General features: G+C 42.6%; 1 protein-coding gene across 1 annotated transcript; it reads left to right on the top strand.

Moving 5' to 3' along the window:
* Positions 1-19: 19 nt before the first annotated feature.
* Positions 20-19459, top strand: LOC117541041 (ADP-ribosylation factor-binding protein GGA1-like). The gene is made up of 17 exons (XM_034208087.1): positions 20-92; positions 1413-1498; positions 4055-4131; positions 4346-4444; positions 4564-4687; positions 6107-6207; positions 6374-6454; positions 7282-7419; positions 7744-7825; positions 9170-9283; positions 9582-9725; positions 10070-10143; positions 10254-10462; positions 13706-13935; positions 15383-15552; positions 15644-15754; positions 18502-19459. Exons 2-17 carry the CDS (start codon positions 1462-1464, stop codon positions 18613-18615), a joined length of 1905 nt encoding a protein of 634 aa, XP_034063978.1. The 5' UTR covers positions 20-92; positions 1413-1461; the 3' UTR covers positions 18616-19459.
* Positions 19460-20040: the final 581 nt, after the last annotated feature.

Below are 20040 nucleotides of genomic sequence, written 5' to 3'. Positions count from 1 at the left end.
TCCCCTTGCTGATCTCGCGAGACCAACGCAGCACATAAATCTCGCAGTGATGGCTGCGCCGCCCGACACGGAGAGTTTGGAGTCTCGTATCAGTGAGTCATTTTAAACTAATTCTACCGAGCATGTGTTGCCTGCAAACTCGGACACTCGCACATTATTACCCGTGAGTTGTTTCGGATTACATGACAGCCCACCCGAGTCCCGGCAGTTGGGACTTGGAACCTTTCCGTCACATCCAGGATGCTAAAGCTAAGCTAGTTGTCAACACACAACACAGCCAGGCTTAGCTTTAGCTTCTCGGCTCGGTAGCTCACCTGAGGTTAGGGAATGGGAGACACTTTCACAGGGCTCCCATTTTAAAGACCCATACATTGAATTATGATTGAGTACAAGCTATGGCCTTGGTGAGAAAGTTCTAGATGTGACAGTGGCAGTGAGCTCGCAGCTGTTAGCACCTTCCCTGTGTATTTCTCTGCTCGGTGGCAGGCTGGGTGATGTGGCAGTGACTTGATACATTTTAAATCATGCAGTCACTAGCAAAGCATGGAGGCCTTCTCAGCATTTTATTAGGGACTTGGCTAAAGTTTTTTGTGTATGACATAAAGCCTTAACATTTTGACTCCACGTATGTAAATATAATTCAAGATTCAAAGGTCTTATTGTCATATGCATAGTAGCAGTAGTTATTGCAATGACAATCTTAAGTCCCAGGCTCCTTCAACAATGCAACATATATATAATACAATTAAACAACAAAAATAGTGCAAAAGAACAAAACAGAATATCATTAAAGTTGTGCAAGAGAATGATGCAACTGACCATTGTGCAAGTCATGCAGGAGAAGTTAACTGCATCCATGTAAAATAGACTAAGAGGAGGAACAAATAAAGTGTAAAATGAAATGCTGTACAAAAATAAAGTATTGCTAAATGTGAAGAAGATGTTTTCGGAGTGAAAATGGTGAGGCTGTCATTCAATGTTTAATCTATGTGACAGCATTAATTAATTAAAATTCATGCTAGCTAATATAATGTAAACAATAGACCAAATAATAGTTTGGTTTTGTTTTTGTTGTAGTTCTGTTGAACTGCTAGTATTTAGAGGTGTCACACATTCTGTTATTATTGGTACAAAACAAGTGTTTAGAAATAATAACTGAGTTAAACTGTACATTTCATACAGATTGAAAGTCATTTTTAGAAAGATAAATAATTATAAAGATATATATATATATATAAAGATATATATATATATATATATATATATATATATATAACACAATAACAACAACTGTAACCAACATGTCGGAGATATATGTCATCTAATAGAATTACCATGTTGATATAATACTGTAAAGTTAAGGGGACATCTGTTTCCTCTCGGGACTGACATGCCATTTTCTTAATTTCCAGACAGAGCCACCAAACCCTCTGAACAGAGACACCGACTGGAGCAGCATCCATGCCTTCTGTGACCAGCTCAAACAATGACCTGGAGGGTGAGAGGACATGTTGCTTCATATATTTATTAGGGGTTTGGATGGAGTCAAGTGTTTTAAAGCTCACCTATTATGCTAAATCCACTTCTTCATGTCTCTTCTACATCAACATGTGTCCCCTCTTCTTCATGTCTCTTCTACATCAACATGTGTCCCCTCTTCTTCATGTTTCTTCTACATCAACATGTGTCACCTCTTCTTCATGTCTCTTCTACATCAACATGTGTCCCCTCTTCTTCATGTCTCTTCTACATCAACATGTGTCCCCTCTTCTTCGTGTCTCTTCTACATCAACATGTGTCCCCTCTTCTTCATGTCTCTTCTACATCAACATGTGTCCCCTCTTCTTTTCATGTCTCCTTCTACATCAACATGTGTTCCCCTCTTCTTCATGTCTCTTCTACATCAAACATGTGTCCCCTCTTCTTTATGTTTCTCCTACATCAACATGTGTCCCCTCTTCTTTCGTGTCTCTTCTACATCAAACATGTGTCCCCTCTTCTTCATGTCTCTTCTACATCAACATTTCCCCTCTTCTTCATGTCTCTTCTACATCAACATGTGTCCCCTCTTCTTCGTGTCTCTTCTACATCAACATGTGTCCCTCTTTCTTCATGTCTCTTCTACATCAACATGTCTCGCCCTCTTCTTCATGTCTCTTCTACATCAAAACATGTGTCCCCTCTCTTCGTGTCTCTTCTACATCAACATGTGTCCCCTCTTCTTCATGTCTCTTGCTACATCAACATGTGTCCCCTCTTCTTCATGTCTCTCTACTTCAACATGTTGTCCCTCTTCTTCATGTCTCTTCTACATCAACATGTGTCCCCCCTCATTTCTTCGTGTCTCTTCTACATCAACATGTGTCCCCTCTTTCTTCATGTCTCTCTTACATCAACATGTGCTCCCCTCTTCCTTCAGTCTCTTCTACATCAACATGTGTCCCCCTCTTTCTTCATGGTATCTTCTACATCAACATGTGTTCCCCTTCTTTCATGTCTCTTATCCATGTCAACATGTGTCCCCTCTTCTTTAATGTTCTCTTCCTACATCACCCATGTGTCCCCTCTTTCTTCATGTCTCTTCTACATCAACATGTGTCCCCCTCTTCTTCATGTCCCTTCTACATCACACATGTGTCCCCTCTTCTTCATGTCTCTTACATCAACATGTGTCCCCTCTTCTTCATGTCTCTTCTACATCAACATGTGTCCCCTCTTCTTCATGTCTCTTCTACATCAACATGGTCCCCTCTTCTTCATGTCTCTTCTACATCAACATTGTGTCCCCTCTTCTTCATGTCTCTTCTACATCAACATGTGTCCCCTCTTCTTCATGTCTCTTCTACATCAACATGTGTCCCCTCTTCTTCAGGTCTCTTCGACATCAACATGTGTCCCCTCTTCTTCATGTCTCTTCTACATCAACATGTGTCCCCTCTTCTTCATGTCTCTTCTACATCAACATGTGTCCCCTCTTCTTCATGTCTCTTCTACATCAACATGTGTCCCCTCTTCTTCATGTCTCTCTAATCAAACAGTGTCCCCTCTTCTTCAGTCTCTTCTACATCAACATGTGTCCCCTCTTCTTCATGTCTCTTTCTACATCAACATGTGTCCCCTCTTCTTCATGTCTCTTCTACATCAACATGTGTCCCCCTCTTCTTCATGTCTCATTCTACATCAACATGTGTCCCCTTCTCTTCATGTCTCTTCTACATCAACATGTGTCCCCTCTTCTTATGTCTTTTCTACATCAACAGTGTCCCCTCTTCTTAGGTCTCTTCTAACATCAACATGTGTCCCCTCTTCTTCACGTCTCTTCTACATCAACATGTGTCCCCTCTTCTTCATGTCTCTTCTACATCAACATGTGTCCCCTCTTCTTCATGTCTCTTCTACATCAACATGTGTCCCCTCTGTGGAAAGAGACTCTGAAAGTTTCAGGAACAAAGATTCTCTCTCTTTTTGTCCTGATCCATTTCTATAAAAACCTGTCTGAAAATGAGCTGATCAGATTTTGGCCACTTTATGATGTCATAACGATGTTTCGGCTTGTGTAACCATTAGCCAATCAGCAACCAAGATTTTTTAGTGAGACCTGTGAAGACACCATTGCAGTAGTCCAGTATACTGAAGATAAAAGCATGGACAAGTTTTTCCAAATCCTGCTGTGACATTAGTCTTTTAATCCTAGATATATTCTTTAGGTGATAGTAGGCTGATTTAGTAACTGTTTTAATGTGACTGTTGAAACTCAGGTCAGAGTCCATGACTACACCTAGATTTCTGGCTTTATCTGTTGTTTTGAACATTGCAGACTGAAGCTCAGCGCTAACTTTTATACGTTCTGCCTTGGCTCCAAAAACCATTACCTCAGTTTTATCTTTGTTTAATTGGAGAAAGTTCTGACACATCCAGTCATTGATTTGTTCAATGCACTTACTCAGTGTTTTAACTGGAGAATAGTCTCCTGCTACCATCCCACAACATGATTACGTCCAAAAGGGACTGCAGCACACTATTGACAATCGTTTGTTTTGTGTCTTGTGTTTCAGACCCCAGCTGGCCACCAGACTGCTGGCTCATAAGATCCAGTCTCCTCAGGAGTGGGAGGCCATGCAGGCGCTGCTGGTGAGTCCAATCTGATCCAGGATCACTGTTTTGTAATATTTAATAGTTCAACATGATTTTTGTTGCCAGGAATAGACACAACTAAACCTACATTTAGCCATACCTTTTTGTCTAAATATGTATTCAATATATGGAGTGGCATCTCTTTAGAGTATGACATTGTTGTTATCAGATTGGATTTAGTTTTAGCATTTTGTATTGTATTCTTCTCTAGGTTCTGGAGAACTGTATGAAGGACTGTGGGAAAAGGTTTCACAGTGAAGTGGGCAAATTCCGTTTCCTCAATGAACTCATCAAAGTAGTTTCTCCAAAGGTACGATTCTACAAGTGTCTCTTTTATTATTTCTAGGTTTTTCAGACCCCTTTTTTGGTTTGTAAATAACTTCTTTGTTCTCCTCTACCCCCCCCCCCCCCCCCCCCCCCCCCCCTCAGTACCTGGGCTCGCGGTCACCTGAGCCGGTAAAAAATAAGGTTCTGGAGTTGATCTTCAGCTGGACTCTGGGTTTACCTGATGAGGCCAAGATCACAGACGCTTATCAGATGCTGAAGAAACAAGGTGAGCGGCCGTCAGAAGTCCTTATTGATACACAGTGAGAAGGAACTAAAGGTTGCAGCTAAAAAGTACCTTTTTAAGAGTAGCTTCGAGACAATTCTTCACATATGGCTTAATCTACTTATATCAACAGTGCATGACATTAAGGATTTTGGGAGATGGCCCTGTGGGCCATCTAAGCTAATGTACAGATGGCCCTGAGCCCAATAGAGATTGCCCTGAAAAATGCGTGCGGACGAAATGACGCACGCAGGGTTTGGGGGGCTCCCCCTAGAACATTTAGATGTGTGCAGGTCTTAGATGCTGTCTGGTGCATTCTCTAGACTGAATTATAAGATGAACCACCACAATATTATATTGTACAATTTCAATTTTATTCTTCATTTCACTTGTTTGTTCTTGTTTGTGTTTGCTCACTTGCATGCCCTGCTATAAGAAACACTTAAGTTGTTGGTCAAGACACTTTCCATCTGATGAAGGCAAATGCCTTCCCAGATGTAAAAAAGTAGAAAACATTACATTCAGTTATAACTGCCAAAACAAACATTATTTACACTAGTATGGCCTCTGTTAAAAATGTTTGTAATGTTATCTACTGTAAGTTGGTCGAATGAATGCCTCCTCATCCAGAAGCTGACCGAGCAGACCCGAGCAGCAGTCGAGAGGAGCCGGGCGCATCCGCGAAGCACACAAAATGGGACGTCAGAGTTCCCGTTAGCCGGCAAATCTAAATCTCTTCGGTCAAAATAATTTCCCTTTAGCGCAATACCGCTTCAGTTGCGCCACTTATGTGACAGACAAGAAGAGTATGTGACAGACATGAATAGTCCATTCTAATGTCTAACACTTAATGTGGAGAAAGAGATGTCCTGTATGGGTTGATTGTGCGTTAATCTGTTGGTAATGCCTCGGGGTTCCGGTGGGCATGTAAACAAATGCATAATGCTGCGCTATACTTTGTGGCCTCACCCAGTTGCATAGCGACACTTATTGTTTAGGTGTCTTTTAATAAGCAGGTAGTCCTATCATTAGCTAGAACTAGCTGGATCTGATCGATATGGACATAAACGCGAGTGAAGTCTAATTTGACGGGAGAGAGAGATCAGCTGCTGCTGACGAGTCGACACGCAGCTCTGCATGATCACATGCAGCGGTGAGCGGACAAAACACACACTTCAGGTTAGAATATCACACGTAGCTATTTTAATCACCTCTCAAACTACCGTAACTAGTTATAGATATGTTTAGTTTTACTGTCGGGTCACTCATTACTGATCCGCGAGCTGCATGATACTGGCATAATAGATTGCCCGATCGGGCAACCAGCAGGTGAGGCTTCATTGCCCGAGCGAAATACTAGATGGCCCCGGGCCATCGGGCAGTCGTTAATGTCGAGCCCTGTAACACCTTTTTGTTTGTCAGGTATTATTAAACAAGACCCCGAGCTGCCGCCTGACAAACTCCTGAACCTTCCTCCTCCCAGACCCAAGAATGCGATTTTTGAGGACGAGGAGAAGTCAAAAGTAAGTGAAATAAATAAATAAAGAAATCATCAGTTATTTGAACAGATGCTCACTAGCTTGAGAATAATGTGACCTAACCCAGTTTCTTTCCCACGGTACATGCTGTCGTGTCTCTTTTGTGATTTATGAAACTTGTTCACTTATTGTTTTCGGCGTCTTTCATCAGATGCTGTCTCGCCTGTTGAACAGCTCGCACCCCGATGACCTAAAAGCTGCCAACAAACTCATCAAGGAAATGGTCCAAGAGGTACTTCTTTTAAAAATCACACACACATTATCCACATGTTCACTTTTAGTGCTGAAGATAGTAGTCGGAGTGTGTTTTTTAAGAAGATGAGTGACACACCAGAGAGCTGCACTTGAGAGCAGGAATGAGGAAGTGGGTTGGTTGCTTCAGGGAGGCTTTGTGTCACTGGCAGAGTGGGTCAGCAGGAATTCACAGAAAAAGCCTTTTATTATTCTAATTTTTTTACTGCTATTCTTCAAATTAGTTTATTTTGTATTTATTTTCCGAATCAGAATACTTTATTGATTTTGGGGTGTTTTGTGACAGTGGTTTCATTTTAGAATGTATTAACCCTGCGGTATCACTGTGGACCTTTTTGTCCCGAATGAGTAATTTGCGTAGTCCAATCGAATGATACCGAAGGGTTACATAAATAAAAAAGTAAATAAATATTGATATAAACAAAAAGACAAAGTGTAAAAAAAGATAAAATAGAAGAAAATGTCATAAAAAAAGGATTTCAAATATAATGTCCAACTAAAATAAAAATAGAATTCAAATATTTATACAAACCTAATAAGAATCAGAATACCTTTATTAGTCCCACTGAGGGGAAATGTACAGTTAAGTTCAAATGTGCACATTGTACTACAATATATATAACATGTATAATATAATACAAACAGTGGACTATTTCTATTAGTTCCATTGTGAAGTAGTAGAAAGTTAAAATGTTACAATATTACGATAACACAAATCCTATTCTTTGCAGCTTGCTTCATAAAAGATCATGTCCCTGTGTGTCTGCTCTGTGTGCACTTTGTGAACGTGTCTCCTCTCTGTTTCAGGATCAGAAGCGAGCGGAGAAGGTTTCGAAGCGCGTGAACGCCATCCAGGAGGTGAACGAGAGCGTCTCTCTGCTGACTCAGCTCCTGCAGGACCACGAGCCCACCGCCGACAATCAGAGCAACGCAGAGCTGCTGCAGGTGAAACTTTCAGTATCTCACTGTTATAAAGCATAACTGAACTGTGGCTGTGGCTGTGTGTATTATTAAGTACAATTATTCATATTTTCTTTTGTTTGGCCTTATGACGGCTAAAATTGGATGACCATTTTAGTTTTCACTTCATACAGTATTGTAAATAGCATGAAATGATGAGCTGTTTTGTTTTATGTATGTTTTGTGTGTGTGAGGACCCCAGGAAGAATAGCCAATGCTCATGCTAGTGCTAATGGAGATCCTAATAAAGAATAGAGAGGTTACACTGCAGCGTTTATCTCAGGTGTTTAATATACTGTGTTTGATCAGGACCTGTACCAGCGCTGTGAGAAAATGAGACCTACACTGTTCAGACTGGCGAGCGACACAGAGGACAACGACGAGGCTCTGGGTGAGCCATGTTTTTATTTATCTGCCGTTAAAATCCTGAAATAAAAGAGTGACAACCGCTGCAGAAATGTTTCTATTCCTCATCAGGCAGAGCCAAAGACACAAAGTTTAACTGTCCAGGTGTTTTATTATCTTCTTGCTCTCACAAAGTTGAGCCTGATAAGAGCGCCAGAGACACGCCCACCATGTCATTGTAGAAACATAGGAGATAATCAATGATCTCCACATACACACTGTGTCTTTACTGTCTTTTATATCTGGGACTGCAATTTTCTTTAATTATTTATGCATATTTGGAATTAATTTCACATTGAAAACGTTGAAACGGGAATGGACATACAAAAAACCAAATAATAATGGTGTGAATCTTTGCTTTTTTTTAAAAAATGTATTGTATTTACACAATTTAACATCCTTTAAAAATCGCACAGAAATGCTGAACTGTACATTGAGTTGGTAGATTCTAGGGATGCTCCGATCGATCGGCCGATACTCACTCTCTGCCGATCGATCAGTGCTCTCTATAAAGGCCGACCGGGAGAGCCGATCACATGACGTAAAATACATGACACTTTTCTCTGTGCGCGGCAAAACAAGCTCATCAAAATGGCTTCACCGGTCTGGCAGTATTTTAAGGTGTCCGAAAAAGACAGTAAAATAGCGATATGCAACGTGTGTGAAGCAGAAATCCTGCAGCTCCACCTGCTGAGACGGACTGCTGTGACGGACCGGTGAGATGGAGCGAAGCACACACTAAGAGTTAGACCTAACACACTTAGCTATTTTGTCTACCTCTGGAACTAAACTAGTTATAAATATGTGTATTCTTCACTGTCGGGTCACTCATTACTGGATCAGTGAGCTGCATGAGATACTGACAGGCTGTCAGGAGAGAGAGAGAGAGGGAGAGAGAGAGCGCTTCTGCTCATTTCTCCCGTGTTATTCTCCAAAGTTAATGTAAACTTGAATAATGTACTTCATTTGAATGTAATAATTATGTTGGTTGTTGTTTGTGGAAGCTCCAGTGAATGAGCCCCATTAACTGAGTTTTACACATCACTTTAAATGGAAGATCCCCATAGGCCCCGCCCACTCGATCGGATCGGTGATCGGTATCAGCCGATACTGATTCCGGCGATCGGCCCCAAAATTCCCGATCGGAGCATCCCTAGTAGATTCCTTCGTAAAATACTTGTTATATAATTGCTTGAATTTTAGAAGTTGTGAATTCAGAATATTCGAAGATGAAAATCTAAATTCTTCTTGACCTTGAATCTCTTTTGACCCCCCCACCCTTATCCATCAGCCTCGATAATAACCCCTGCTTCCCTCCTCCTGTCCCCAGCTGAGATCCTGCAGGCCAACGACACCCTGACTCAGGTCATCAACCAGTACAAGCAGCAGGTGAAGGGGGAGATCGTCAACGGCAACAACACGTTAAACACACACAAGCAAACAGGTGGGAAGAGCTGAGCGCAGAAACACATGAATGTGTAGAGAAGATAGATGGATGAACCCCTCTTTAATGGTCACACATGTTCATGCACACAGCCTAATGAGTGTTCTGTGTAATAGTGGTGTAATCATACACAGTGAAATGGGGCCTCTCCAAGTAGCAGTCCACACTCCATATTTTAAGTCTGTTCGGGGACTTGAACCAGCGACCCTACTGACTGAGCACTGCCGGACAAGAGATGTTAAATGCAGAAGATTATTTATATACAATAACCTACAATAACTTTATTGATACCTCTCAGGAGGGACGGCCCTGCTGGATCTGTCGGGGTTGGACACATCGCCTCAGTCGCCGCCATCTTTCCCAGAGTTCCCCACTCCCACAGACAACGCCCCCTCGCAGGAGATGGGGATCAGTCTCCTGGACGACGAGCTCATGTCACTCGGTAACAGCATCGCCTGAAAATATTGAGTTATTATTCATAGGCCGTACTGCCGAGCCCTATGCAGGACTTTGATTGTGTGGACTTCTTTATAATAATAATATATTTGATTTATATAGCACTTTTCCTGGTGCTTGAAACGCTTTACAAGCAAGTAAAGAAGAAAAATAACAACAAAAGTAAAAAGCGCTAAGCTAGGTGGAATAAGGGCAAGGGGTTAGTGGATTAGGAGTTGAAGGCAAGAGTGAAAGGGTGAGTTTTGAGGGATTGTTTGTGTCAGTGTGTTGGCATGTTACGAGTTGAACCATAGTCCTACATAGTTGTGTAACTCTTTGTGCATCCCACAGGTCTAAGTGAAGGAACACACACCTCCAACCCCCCCTCACAACCTGAAGACTCCACAGCCTGGGACTCCTTCCAGGTGAGCAAAGGGAAGATTCTTTACGCTCTCAAACCCCCTTAAACAGTCACGTTAAAAGGCTCCAGTATAATCAGCGAGACATCCATCTTCTCACGCTCTCTCTTCTTCAGTCCTCTGACAGTATAGACGCAGACATCCCAGCAGCCCCGAGCCTCCTCCTGACTCCGGACCCCCCCTCCCTCTCTCTCCCCCTCTCCTCCCTCTCTTTCCCCCTCTCCTCCGGCTCCACCCCCGGTAACTCCGCCCTGGACGAGCTGGACCTGCTGGGGAAGACGCTGATGCAGCAGTCCCTGCCTCCAGAGGACCAGCAGGTCAAATGGTAATTTAAAAAACTCTGTTCTACTGTGAGCACTTAAAGGTCCCATGTCATGCTTTTCTGGTTATTACCCGTCTCCTTGTGTGTTATGTAGCTTTTTCTGCATGTAAACGGTCTGCAGAGTCACAAACCCTCAAAGTACACCCTGTAGTGAGTAAAACTCTAACACAGAAAAGACCTGTCTATCCTGCCCCAGAACGCCTCGTTGGAGATTTCTCTTTTTCCATTGTTTACTTCTTGGGTATAGTGACGTATTTCGGGTATAGTGACGTAACGTAACGGCTCGGCAGATTGGTCCAAATGGACAAATCTGCCGAGCCGTTACGTTTGAACCAATCCGCGGATTTCCTCACACACACACACTCGGCGGGACGTTGCGAGGCTCACTGCTGTGAGGAGCGGGACACTGAGCTGGCTCACTGGTGTGGGATCGGCGAGACACCGCGGAACTCAGCCTGAGCACACACAAACTCCCAGCCAGACTGCGGGTGTGTGTGTGTGTTTCAGGCTGGTTTTCGCTGTCTCGCAGACGGCCACTGGGCTCACGGGGAGGGGGGGCAGGAGCTCCAACAAGCCGTTTAGGACGGAGAGTGAATACACATACTATACAGAGATGCTGTATGAGAAACCAATGTGAATGTAGACCTCAACAATGGAATTATGATCAGTAGAAATGGCCATGACATGGGACCTTTAAAGCACTTACTGAGTAAGTACAGTAGCAGCTGCTGTTGGTAAAAGATTTCTGTCTATTTTCTAGGGATGCTCCGATCGCCAATTTCGGGGCCGGAATCAGTATCGGCCGATACCGATCGCCGATCCGACCAAGTGGCCTAAATGGAAGATTTAAACATCACTTTAAATCTTCCATTTAAAGTGATGTTTAAACTCAGTTAATGGGGCTCATTCACTGGAGCTTCCACAAACAACAATCAACTTAATTATTACATTCAAATGATGTACATTATTCAAGTTTACATTCACTTTGGAGAATAACACGGGAGAAATGAGCGGAAGCGCTCTCTTTTCCTCTTTTCCTCTCTCCCTCCCCCCCCCTCTCTCTCTCTCTCCTGACAGCCTGTCAGTATCTCATGCAGCTCACTGATCTAGTAATGAGTGACCCGACAGTGAAGAATAAATATATTTATAATAACTAGTTTAGCTTGTTCCAGAGGTAGATAAAATAGCTAAGTGTGTTAGGTCTAACTCTTGTGTGTTTCGTCCCGCTTACCGGTCCGGCGGGCGGAGCTGCAGGATTTCTGCTTCACACACGTTGCATACCGCTATTTTACCGTCTTTTTCGGACACCTTAAAATAATGCCAGACCGGTGAAGCCATTTTGGCGAGCTTGGTTTGCCGCACACAGAGAAAAGTGTCATGTATTTTACGTCATGCGATCGGCTCTCGCGATCGGCATGTTTAGAGAACACCGATCGATCGGTAGAGAGTGAGTATCGGCCGATATCGATCGGTGACCGATCGATCGGAGCATCCCTACTATTTTCTAAATAAGAACCCTAAAACCAACCAATGAACTTTATACTAGGGTTGGGTATCGTTTGGATTTTAACGATTCCGGTTCTTTTCTGTTCTCGATTCCGGTTCTTTGAGAGGGTAAAAATAAGTCCCATGCCAATTTCACTGGGAGAAAAATATATTTATGAAAACATTAAGTCAAATCTGTATTCCTATTTACAAATCACTTCATACTGTTTAATTTGCGGTTATTGAATACAATTAAATAAAAATAATCTCTGCATTGTTGATACGGTACATGTGACGCTGACCATTGAGCGGCCCGACCAAGCAAGGAGGCAGAACGTCCCAAATACAACCCGGTGTGGGCATTTATTACTCATTCTGGTACATGACACAGCCTCAATATTACTGTCTCATGTGAACACAGTCACCAGCAACAAGGATCTCCCACACACAGACTAACAGGAAACGGAACCTAAATACACTCAGGACTAATCAAACAAACAAGACACAGGTGAGGAGGGAAGAGAAAACACAGGGCACCAGGTGAACACCAGCAACAGACAAGACGGGAGGGGGAACACTTTCAAACTCAAACAGGAAACAGAAACGGACAAACTAAAACATAGACAGATCGTGAGAAATAGATGCATAAATGACATATATTCACATGCTTCCTGTGCAATGTTTTAGCGTGGAACAAATGAATCGCCAATAATGAAACTATATCCTACGTAACGGAGACCGAGATCTACGGCCCCAGAGATCACCTCCGTTACAGCACACAACAGCTTTATGCTTTGACTATTTTTTTCCTCACATTTCTGTTGGGGAATCATTTGCTTAGGTATTCAAGCTTTGACACAGTTCATCATGTTCTCCTCTCACTGTCTCCTTTCCCATGGCATAGCTCTACGGCAGTGTTTCTCAAACTTTTTCATACCAAGGACCACTTAACCAATAAAAAAATACTCGCGGACCACCTAACTCCACAAATATCCCAAAACACAGATTATAAATCGCCTGGAAATTATACAAACAAGTGGCAACATGTGTGACGAAGGTGTTGCCCTGGGCTTTATCATGCAATAGAAAGTGAAACTTAAGCTCGTTCCATTGCGGAAATATTCCCGCGAGAGTGCGGAAAACTTAAATGTATTTATTTATTTCAAATGTGAAATGTTACCAATATACTCACGGACCACCAGTGGTCCGCGGACCACACTTTGAGAAGCACTGCTCTACGGCCTTGGGTATTGCTGCAATCTCTCTTAAGGAGGAGCAGCTTGGGCGCATTGTTGTTGCCAGTCTATGACAGAGCACAAGCCGCCATGAGGTAGTTTACTGTTCAGGGACGAAGGTTCCCTGGCACACATTCTTTTCTATGGACGAGAGCTCTAGTTAGATTCAGGATCCATAATTGTTTAGTCTCACTGATAAAGAATGTTGATTATTACACTCCGAACTAGTTAAAACCTGGAGCTGCAGAAGAGTTCTTCAGAATTGATTGTGGCATCTCTACCCTGTGGTCAACTCGTGGCCCGTGACATGTCTTGTGAATTCTCCGGCCGAAGCTCCAAATAAACCGTCAGTGTTTGCCATCAAAGCTCCAGCTCTCCTCGTGTCTCTCTGAGTCCTGACTCCAATTGCTTCAGAAGTTTCCCTCACAATTTATAAGAATTAATGCTTCGTGCATTCAAGCTGTTGCCATTGTGTGAGAGGGTAAAAGCACACACTAATGAATTAAGTTCATTTCTCTTTTTCCAGGGACAAGCAGCTGTGCAAACCCACTCTGAGAGATCTGCAGAGCAAGTCTGGGTGCACCATCACCCCCATCCCCATCCCCACCTTCGTATCCGACGCCCCCGCTCCCCTCCTCAGCTCTCAGCCCAGCCTCGCAGCCTCGTTGCTGGAAATGTCCCCGACTCACACCGAGGCTCCTGCAGCAGAAGTCTCACTGACGGATGTTTTTGTACCGCTAGAATCCATTAAGCCCAGTAAGTCAACTTGATAGCTTTATGCCTCTGCGTTAAGGGAGAACAGATTTATCGATCAGTGCAGGGTTGAGTTGTAAAACCCTGAAATGAGATCGCATTTCCAGGCTCTTTCTTCTCAAAGTTAATGTTTTTCGATTAAAAGCCTGAAATAAGGTCTGTGGTAAACACAAGTTTACGAGATATTCACGTGTCAGTAAACACCCCACTGGTGAATGTCTGAAGCTTCTGTGTCTTAAAAACAGCGGTTGCTAACAAAGTGTCTAAATGAGACGACTAAATGTCATCACGATGAACATTAGCCGCCTTTAGCTTAGCGGTGGTGACCTGAAGTCATGTGACCGTGATGTCGTTCCTTTATAGCCTAACGTTAGCTTTTCACTTCTGGCGAATTACATTTGAACAATCACAAAGTGGAGTTAATATGTGGACATTATCCTGCTGAACAAAACATGTACGTATCATAAACGTGTAGGGATGGGTATCGTTAAGGTTTTAACGGTACTACTACTTTTATCGATACCGCTTATCGGTCCGGTCTTTTAACGGTACTCTTATCGGTTCTTTTTAAATAAGATAAACTAACTAAACGAATTGTGAACAAAACTAACATTGCTTTTTATTTAAATATAAATAAATACATAATATTTCACATCAAAAGATACAACAATGTTTTAACAAATCGTATTAAATAATCTGATGACAGAATAGCTGAAACTTTAACAAAATAAATAACTTGCCTCTAATCATTAACCCATGTTTGTATCATTGAGTTAACTCTGTGTGTCGCTGCTAGCATACATAACACCTGACGTGGAATTTTTCAGTCTTTTTGCGTATTAGAAACGGAGTTGGCGACACTAAAACTGCAATATAATGTTGGTGTAGCAATAATACATATGACATATATTTTTACATGTCTCCAGTACCGATAAAAATACCGGTAACGTCGGAGCTTAACGGTACCACGGTCTTTAATAATTCAGCCCCGGGCCTGTTTAATACCGGGGCTCGGTACCCATCCCTATAAACGTGTGTTTGCCACAGAGATTATTTTCTGCAATATTCCAAAATCAAATGAAACATATCCCATTGGCTTTCTGTTGAAGGATTCCTTGTTTTGCTAACTTCCAGGTCGGCCTACAAAAACACATCCTCCCGGCGCCCCTGTATTAGATAATAATAATAATAAAGCACATTTCATACAACAAGTGCTTTACAAAATGACACATCACAAGTTAAAAACAAACAACAAGAAATTCCCCTCAGATTATTTGTTAAGAACTTTAAAAGTACATGCAGCAAAATATAACATTTGATCAGGTTCATAAACACAAGTGGGTAAAATGTATGATAATAAAAAGAACGGTTTCTCTCTGACAGATAAGACACGAGACAACTGAGTCATTGCAACAATATAAACTATACATCCCCCCCCCTCTCCTTGCAGGCAGTCTGTTACCGGTGACGGTGTTTGACGGACACAGTCTGCGGGTTCTCTTCCACTTCGCTCGGGACTCGCCCCCCTCCCGCCCCGACGTGCTGGTGGTGATCATCTCCATGCTGTCCTCCGCCCCGCTCCCCGTCTCCAACATTAACTTCCAGACTGCGGCTCCAAAGGTCAGCGCTGAGAGAGCTCAGAGGCTCATCTTGTAAAGACGTGTCTCAGCGACGTAAGGAAGTTGATCTTGTTTTCCTGTTCCTCCTGTAGTGCATGGCGGTGAAGCTGCAGCCTCCGTCAGGAACAGAGCTCCCGGCTTTCAACCCCGTCCTCCCTCCTGCTGCCGTCACACAGATCCTGCTGCTGGCCAACCCAAACAAGGTGAGGGGGACAACAGGGGGCTTCCTCTGAAGGTCACCTATTATGCAGAATCCACTTCTTCATGTCTCTTCTACATCAACATGTGTCCCCTCTTCTTCATGTCTCTTCTACATCAACATGTGTCCCCTCTTCTTCATGTCTCTTCTACATCAACATGTGTCCCCTCTTCTTCACGTCTCTTCTACATCAACATGTGTCCCCTCTTCTTCATGTCTCTTCTACATCAACATGTGTCCTCTCTTCTTCATGTCTCTTCTACATCAACATGTATCCCCTCTTCTTCATGTCTCTTCTACATCAACATGTGTCCCCTCTTCTCCATGTCTCTTCTACATCAACATGTGTCCCCTCTTCTTCATGTCTCTTCTACATCAACATGTGTCCCCTCTTCTTCATGTCTCTTCTACATCAACATGTGTCCCCTCTTTCTTCATGTCTCTTCTACATCAACATGTGTCCCCTCTTCTTCATGTCTCTTCTACATCAACATGTGTCCCCTCTTCTTCATGTCTCTTCTACATCAACATGTGTCCCCTCTTCTTCATGTCTCTTCTACATCAACATGTGTCCCCTCTTCTTCATGTCTCTTCTACATCAACATGTGTCCCCTCTTCTTCATGTCTCTTCTACATCAACATGTGTCCCCTCTTCTTCATGTGTCTTCTTCTTCTACATCAACATGTGTCCCCTCTTCTTCATGTCTCTCGTACATCAACATGTGTCCCCTCTTCTTCATGTCTCTTCTACATCAACATGTGTCCCCTCTTCTTCATGTGTCTTCTACATCAACATGTGTCCCCTCTTCTTCATGTCTCTTCTACATCAACATGTGTCCCCTCTTCTTCATGACTCCTCTACATCAACATGTGTCCCCTCTTCTTCATGTCTCCTCTACATCAACATGTGTCCCCTCTTCTTCATGTCTCTTCTACATCAACATGTGTCCCCTCTTCTTCATGTCTCCTCTACATCAACATGTGTCCCCTCTTCTTCATGTCTCTTCTACATCAACATGTGTCCCCTCTTCTTCATGTCTCTCCTACATCAACATGTGTCCCCTCTTCTTCATGTCTCTTCTACATCAACATGTGTCCCCTCTTCTTCATGTGTCTTCTACATCAACATGTGTCCCCTCTTCTTCATGTCTCTTCTACATCAACATGTGTCCCCTCTTCTTCATGACTCCTCTACATCAACATGTGTCCCCTCTTCTTCATGTCTCTTCTACATCAACATGTGTCCCCTCTTCTTCATGTCTCTCCTACATCAACATGTGTCCCCTCTTCTTCATGTCTCTTCTACATCAACATGTGTCCCCTCTTCTTCATGTGTCTTCTACATCAACATGTGTCCCCTCTTCTTCATGTCTCTTCTACATCAACATGTGTCCCCTCTTCTTCATGTCTCTTCTACATCAACATGTGTCCCCTCTTCTTCATGACTCCTCTACATCAACATGTGTCCTCTCTTCTCCACGTCTCTTCTACATCAACATGTGTCCCCTCTTCTTCATGTCTCTTCTACATCAACATGTGTCCCCTCTTCTTCATGTCTCTTCTACATCAACATGTGTCCCCTCTTCTTCATGTCTCTTCTACATCAACATGTGTCCCCCTCTTCTTCATGTCTCTTCTACATCAACATGTGGTCCCCTCTTCTTCATGTCTCTTCTACATCAACATGTGTCCCCTCTTCTTCATGTCTCTTCTACATCAACATGTGTCCCCTCTTCTTCATGTTTCTTCTACATCAACATGTGTCCCCTCTTCTTCATGTCTCCTCTACATCAACATGTGTCCCCTCTTCTTCATGTTTCTTCTACATCAACATGTGTCCCCTCTTCTTCATGTCTCTTCTACATCAACATGTGTCCCCTCTTCTTCATGTCTCTTCTACATCAACATGTGTCCCCTCTTCTTCATGTCTCTTCTACATCAACATGTGTCCCCTCTTCTTCATGTCTCTTCTACATCAACATGTGTCCCCTCTGTGTAAAGAGACTCTGAAAGTTTCAGGAACAAAGATTCTCTCTCTTTTTGATCCATTTCTATAAAAACCTGTCTGAAAATGAGCTGATCAGATTTTGGCCACTTTATGATGTCATAACGATGTTTTGGCTTGTGTAACCATTAGCCAATCAGCAACCAAGGTAACCCCCCCCCCCCCATGGGATGCTGTAATTATCTGTTTGGTGTTTGGAGCCAAACACTTCAGAGAGATGTTCTGTATCTGAGACCTATGATATATTGATGAAAAACAGTGTAATAGGTGACCTTTAAAGATACTACCTGATGAAAGACCCTCCACTGGACCTTTATTGTACAAACAAGACGGTCACCTCAACGTTTTACTTGTATGCACATTTTCTGATATTCTTTCTTACAAATAGCTATTTTAATAATCTGACACAATCGTATTTTTCTCTTAGATTTAAAAACGTAGATCTCAGAGTTTTTTTCTAGATAAATAACCCCCCCCCCCCTTCATTGGAATATCATTTTTGTATAATACGTCTGAAATTCACTTATACTGTCTTTTCTGATGCTTTCAATTTATTCCGATTTAACTATAGGGTTGATTCTATAACAATGACACTGCTAAGCAGAAGTTCAATTACATATACATGTTTAATACAAAAATGGCACTTAAGTTAATTGAATGTCTCTGGTCAAATTAACAATAGAAGTCCCAAAGACTTGGTAGTAACCCCCCCTCCCTCTCTCTCTCTCTCTTCCTGTGTGTTTCAGGACAAAGTGCAGCTGCAGTACACCCTGACCTTCACCATGGGGGGGCAGCAGCAGCACAGTGAGGCCGGCGCTGTAGAACAGTTTCCTCCTGCAGAGACGTGGGGGAGCCTATAGCACTCAGACTCAAACACCACCTGACAGACTTTCAGACTCCGCCTCCTTCCAACTCTTCATACGCTCCTTTGCTAAAAACACTCTTTGATTATCTTCCTCACGCTCAGTCAGTGCAGCGTGTGTTTGCTTTGCTCTGTGTCTAGTCTGCTGTGCTTTAAAACAAAGTCCTGCAGTCTTGTCTCATTTCTTTCTTTAAAGACGGTGCTACGAAGGATGAAGAAAACATCAAACTTGTGCACTTGTGTTTTCCACTAAGTCAGTTTAAATCACCTCTGCATGTAACATCCAGCACACCAAGAGAGAGAGACGCAGCTCATCTTAGTTTGCGACATGTACTTTGTGAAGTGTGTGTTTTGTGAGGATTATTACTTTGACTGAGTACTCTTTGATTTGCACAGAATGATTTTTGATTGTACCGTTTCCTGTCTTTTCTTTAACGATCATTTACTGTCTGCCATTCGTGCCTATTTTTTCCTTCTAACATTTTAACTTTTATTGCGTTTAGTTTCTCATCAGATCCATATAACCTTAAATTCTTAATATATTCCAAAACAAATTTTAGTAGTTGCATTTAATAGTTTCTTTAGCTTGTAATTTAAGCATTTATTATTTCAGCATTTATCTAGTGAAGATCATTGAAGGTGAGATGATGTTTCTACAGACTGTGATGCATGAACTCTTCCTCTTCCTCCTCATCACATTCCTCCGCACTCCTCATAATACGACCGCTCTGTAAATACCAAAGATGGCGGTCCTGTTCTGTACATTTGACTCGTGCAAAGAGCATAACACTGGTAAATATTCAAAATGGGTAATAAAGTTTTTTTTCTTGGTGACCTGAAAACCTGTTCTTTCGTGTTTGTTGGCCACATGGAAACTTCCTGATAAAATACCGTAAGCGACATTTAGCGTCAAGGATTTAAAGACCACGCAGTAAAACATTGAAGACGTGTATTAAAGATGGGGTAGGTACTTTTGGAGAAACCAGCTCGAGTGCGCTAGAATTTGAAAATACACAGCCGGAAGAAATCTGCCACTTCCTTACAGAGCCCCTCCTCCAACACACACGAACGCGCTCATGACCAATGAGGGCACGAGATAAGTGTGTGCACAGATGGAAGGCTGACAGGCAGGTAGGCCATCCAGTTACTTTAGCCGGGCCGGCTCAGATGATTGGTCGTGCTTTTTACAGCACTACGGCTTCCAGAGATGACATATTTTAATGTATTTATTGTCAAAGCATTTAATTTATTTATTGTTATCGGGATGTTAAGAGAATTCCATGGAATATAACAAAAAGTGTATCTCGAGCCGGTTTCTCAAACTTACCTACCCCACCTTTAAACTGTAAAAAAAGGGATTTACTGTTTGCTAGGAATAGGGTTGCAAAGGGGCGGAACATTTCCAGAAAGTTTCCATGGGAAG

This window comes from Gymnodraco acuticeps, unplaced genomic scaffold (assembly GCF_902827175.1).
Source record: "Gymnodraco acuticeps unplaced genomic scaffold, fGymAcu1.1, whole genome shotgun sequence".
NCBI lineage: Eukaryota > Metazoa > Chordata > Actinopteri > Perciformes > Bathydraconidae > Gymnodraco > Gymnodraco acuticeps.
The sequence above is the reverse complement of the archived record's forward strand: the minus strand, read 5'-3'. Positions and strand labels throughout refer to the sequence as shown.

Coding starts and splice junctions, on each gene's coding strand:
- LOC117541041 (XM_034208087.1), top strand. CDS start 1,462: ATGCCTTCTGTGACCAGCTCAAACAATGACCTGGAGG. Junction 6,455..7,281: donor TCAAGGAAATGGTCCAAGAG/GTACTTCTTTTA, acceptor TCTCTGTTTCAG/GATCAGAAGCGAGCGGAGAA. Junction 9,284..9,581: donor AAACACACACAAGCAAACAG/GTGGGAAGAGCT, acceptor GATACCTCTCAG/GAGGGACGGCCCTGCTGGAT.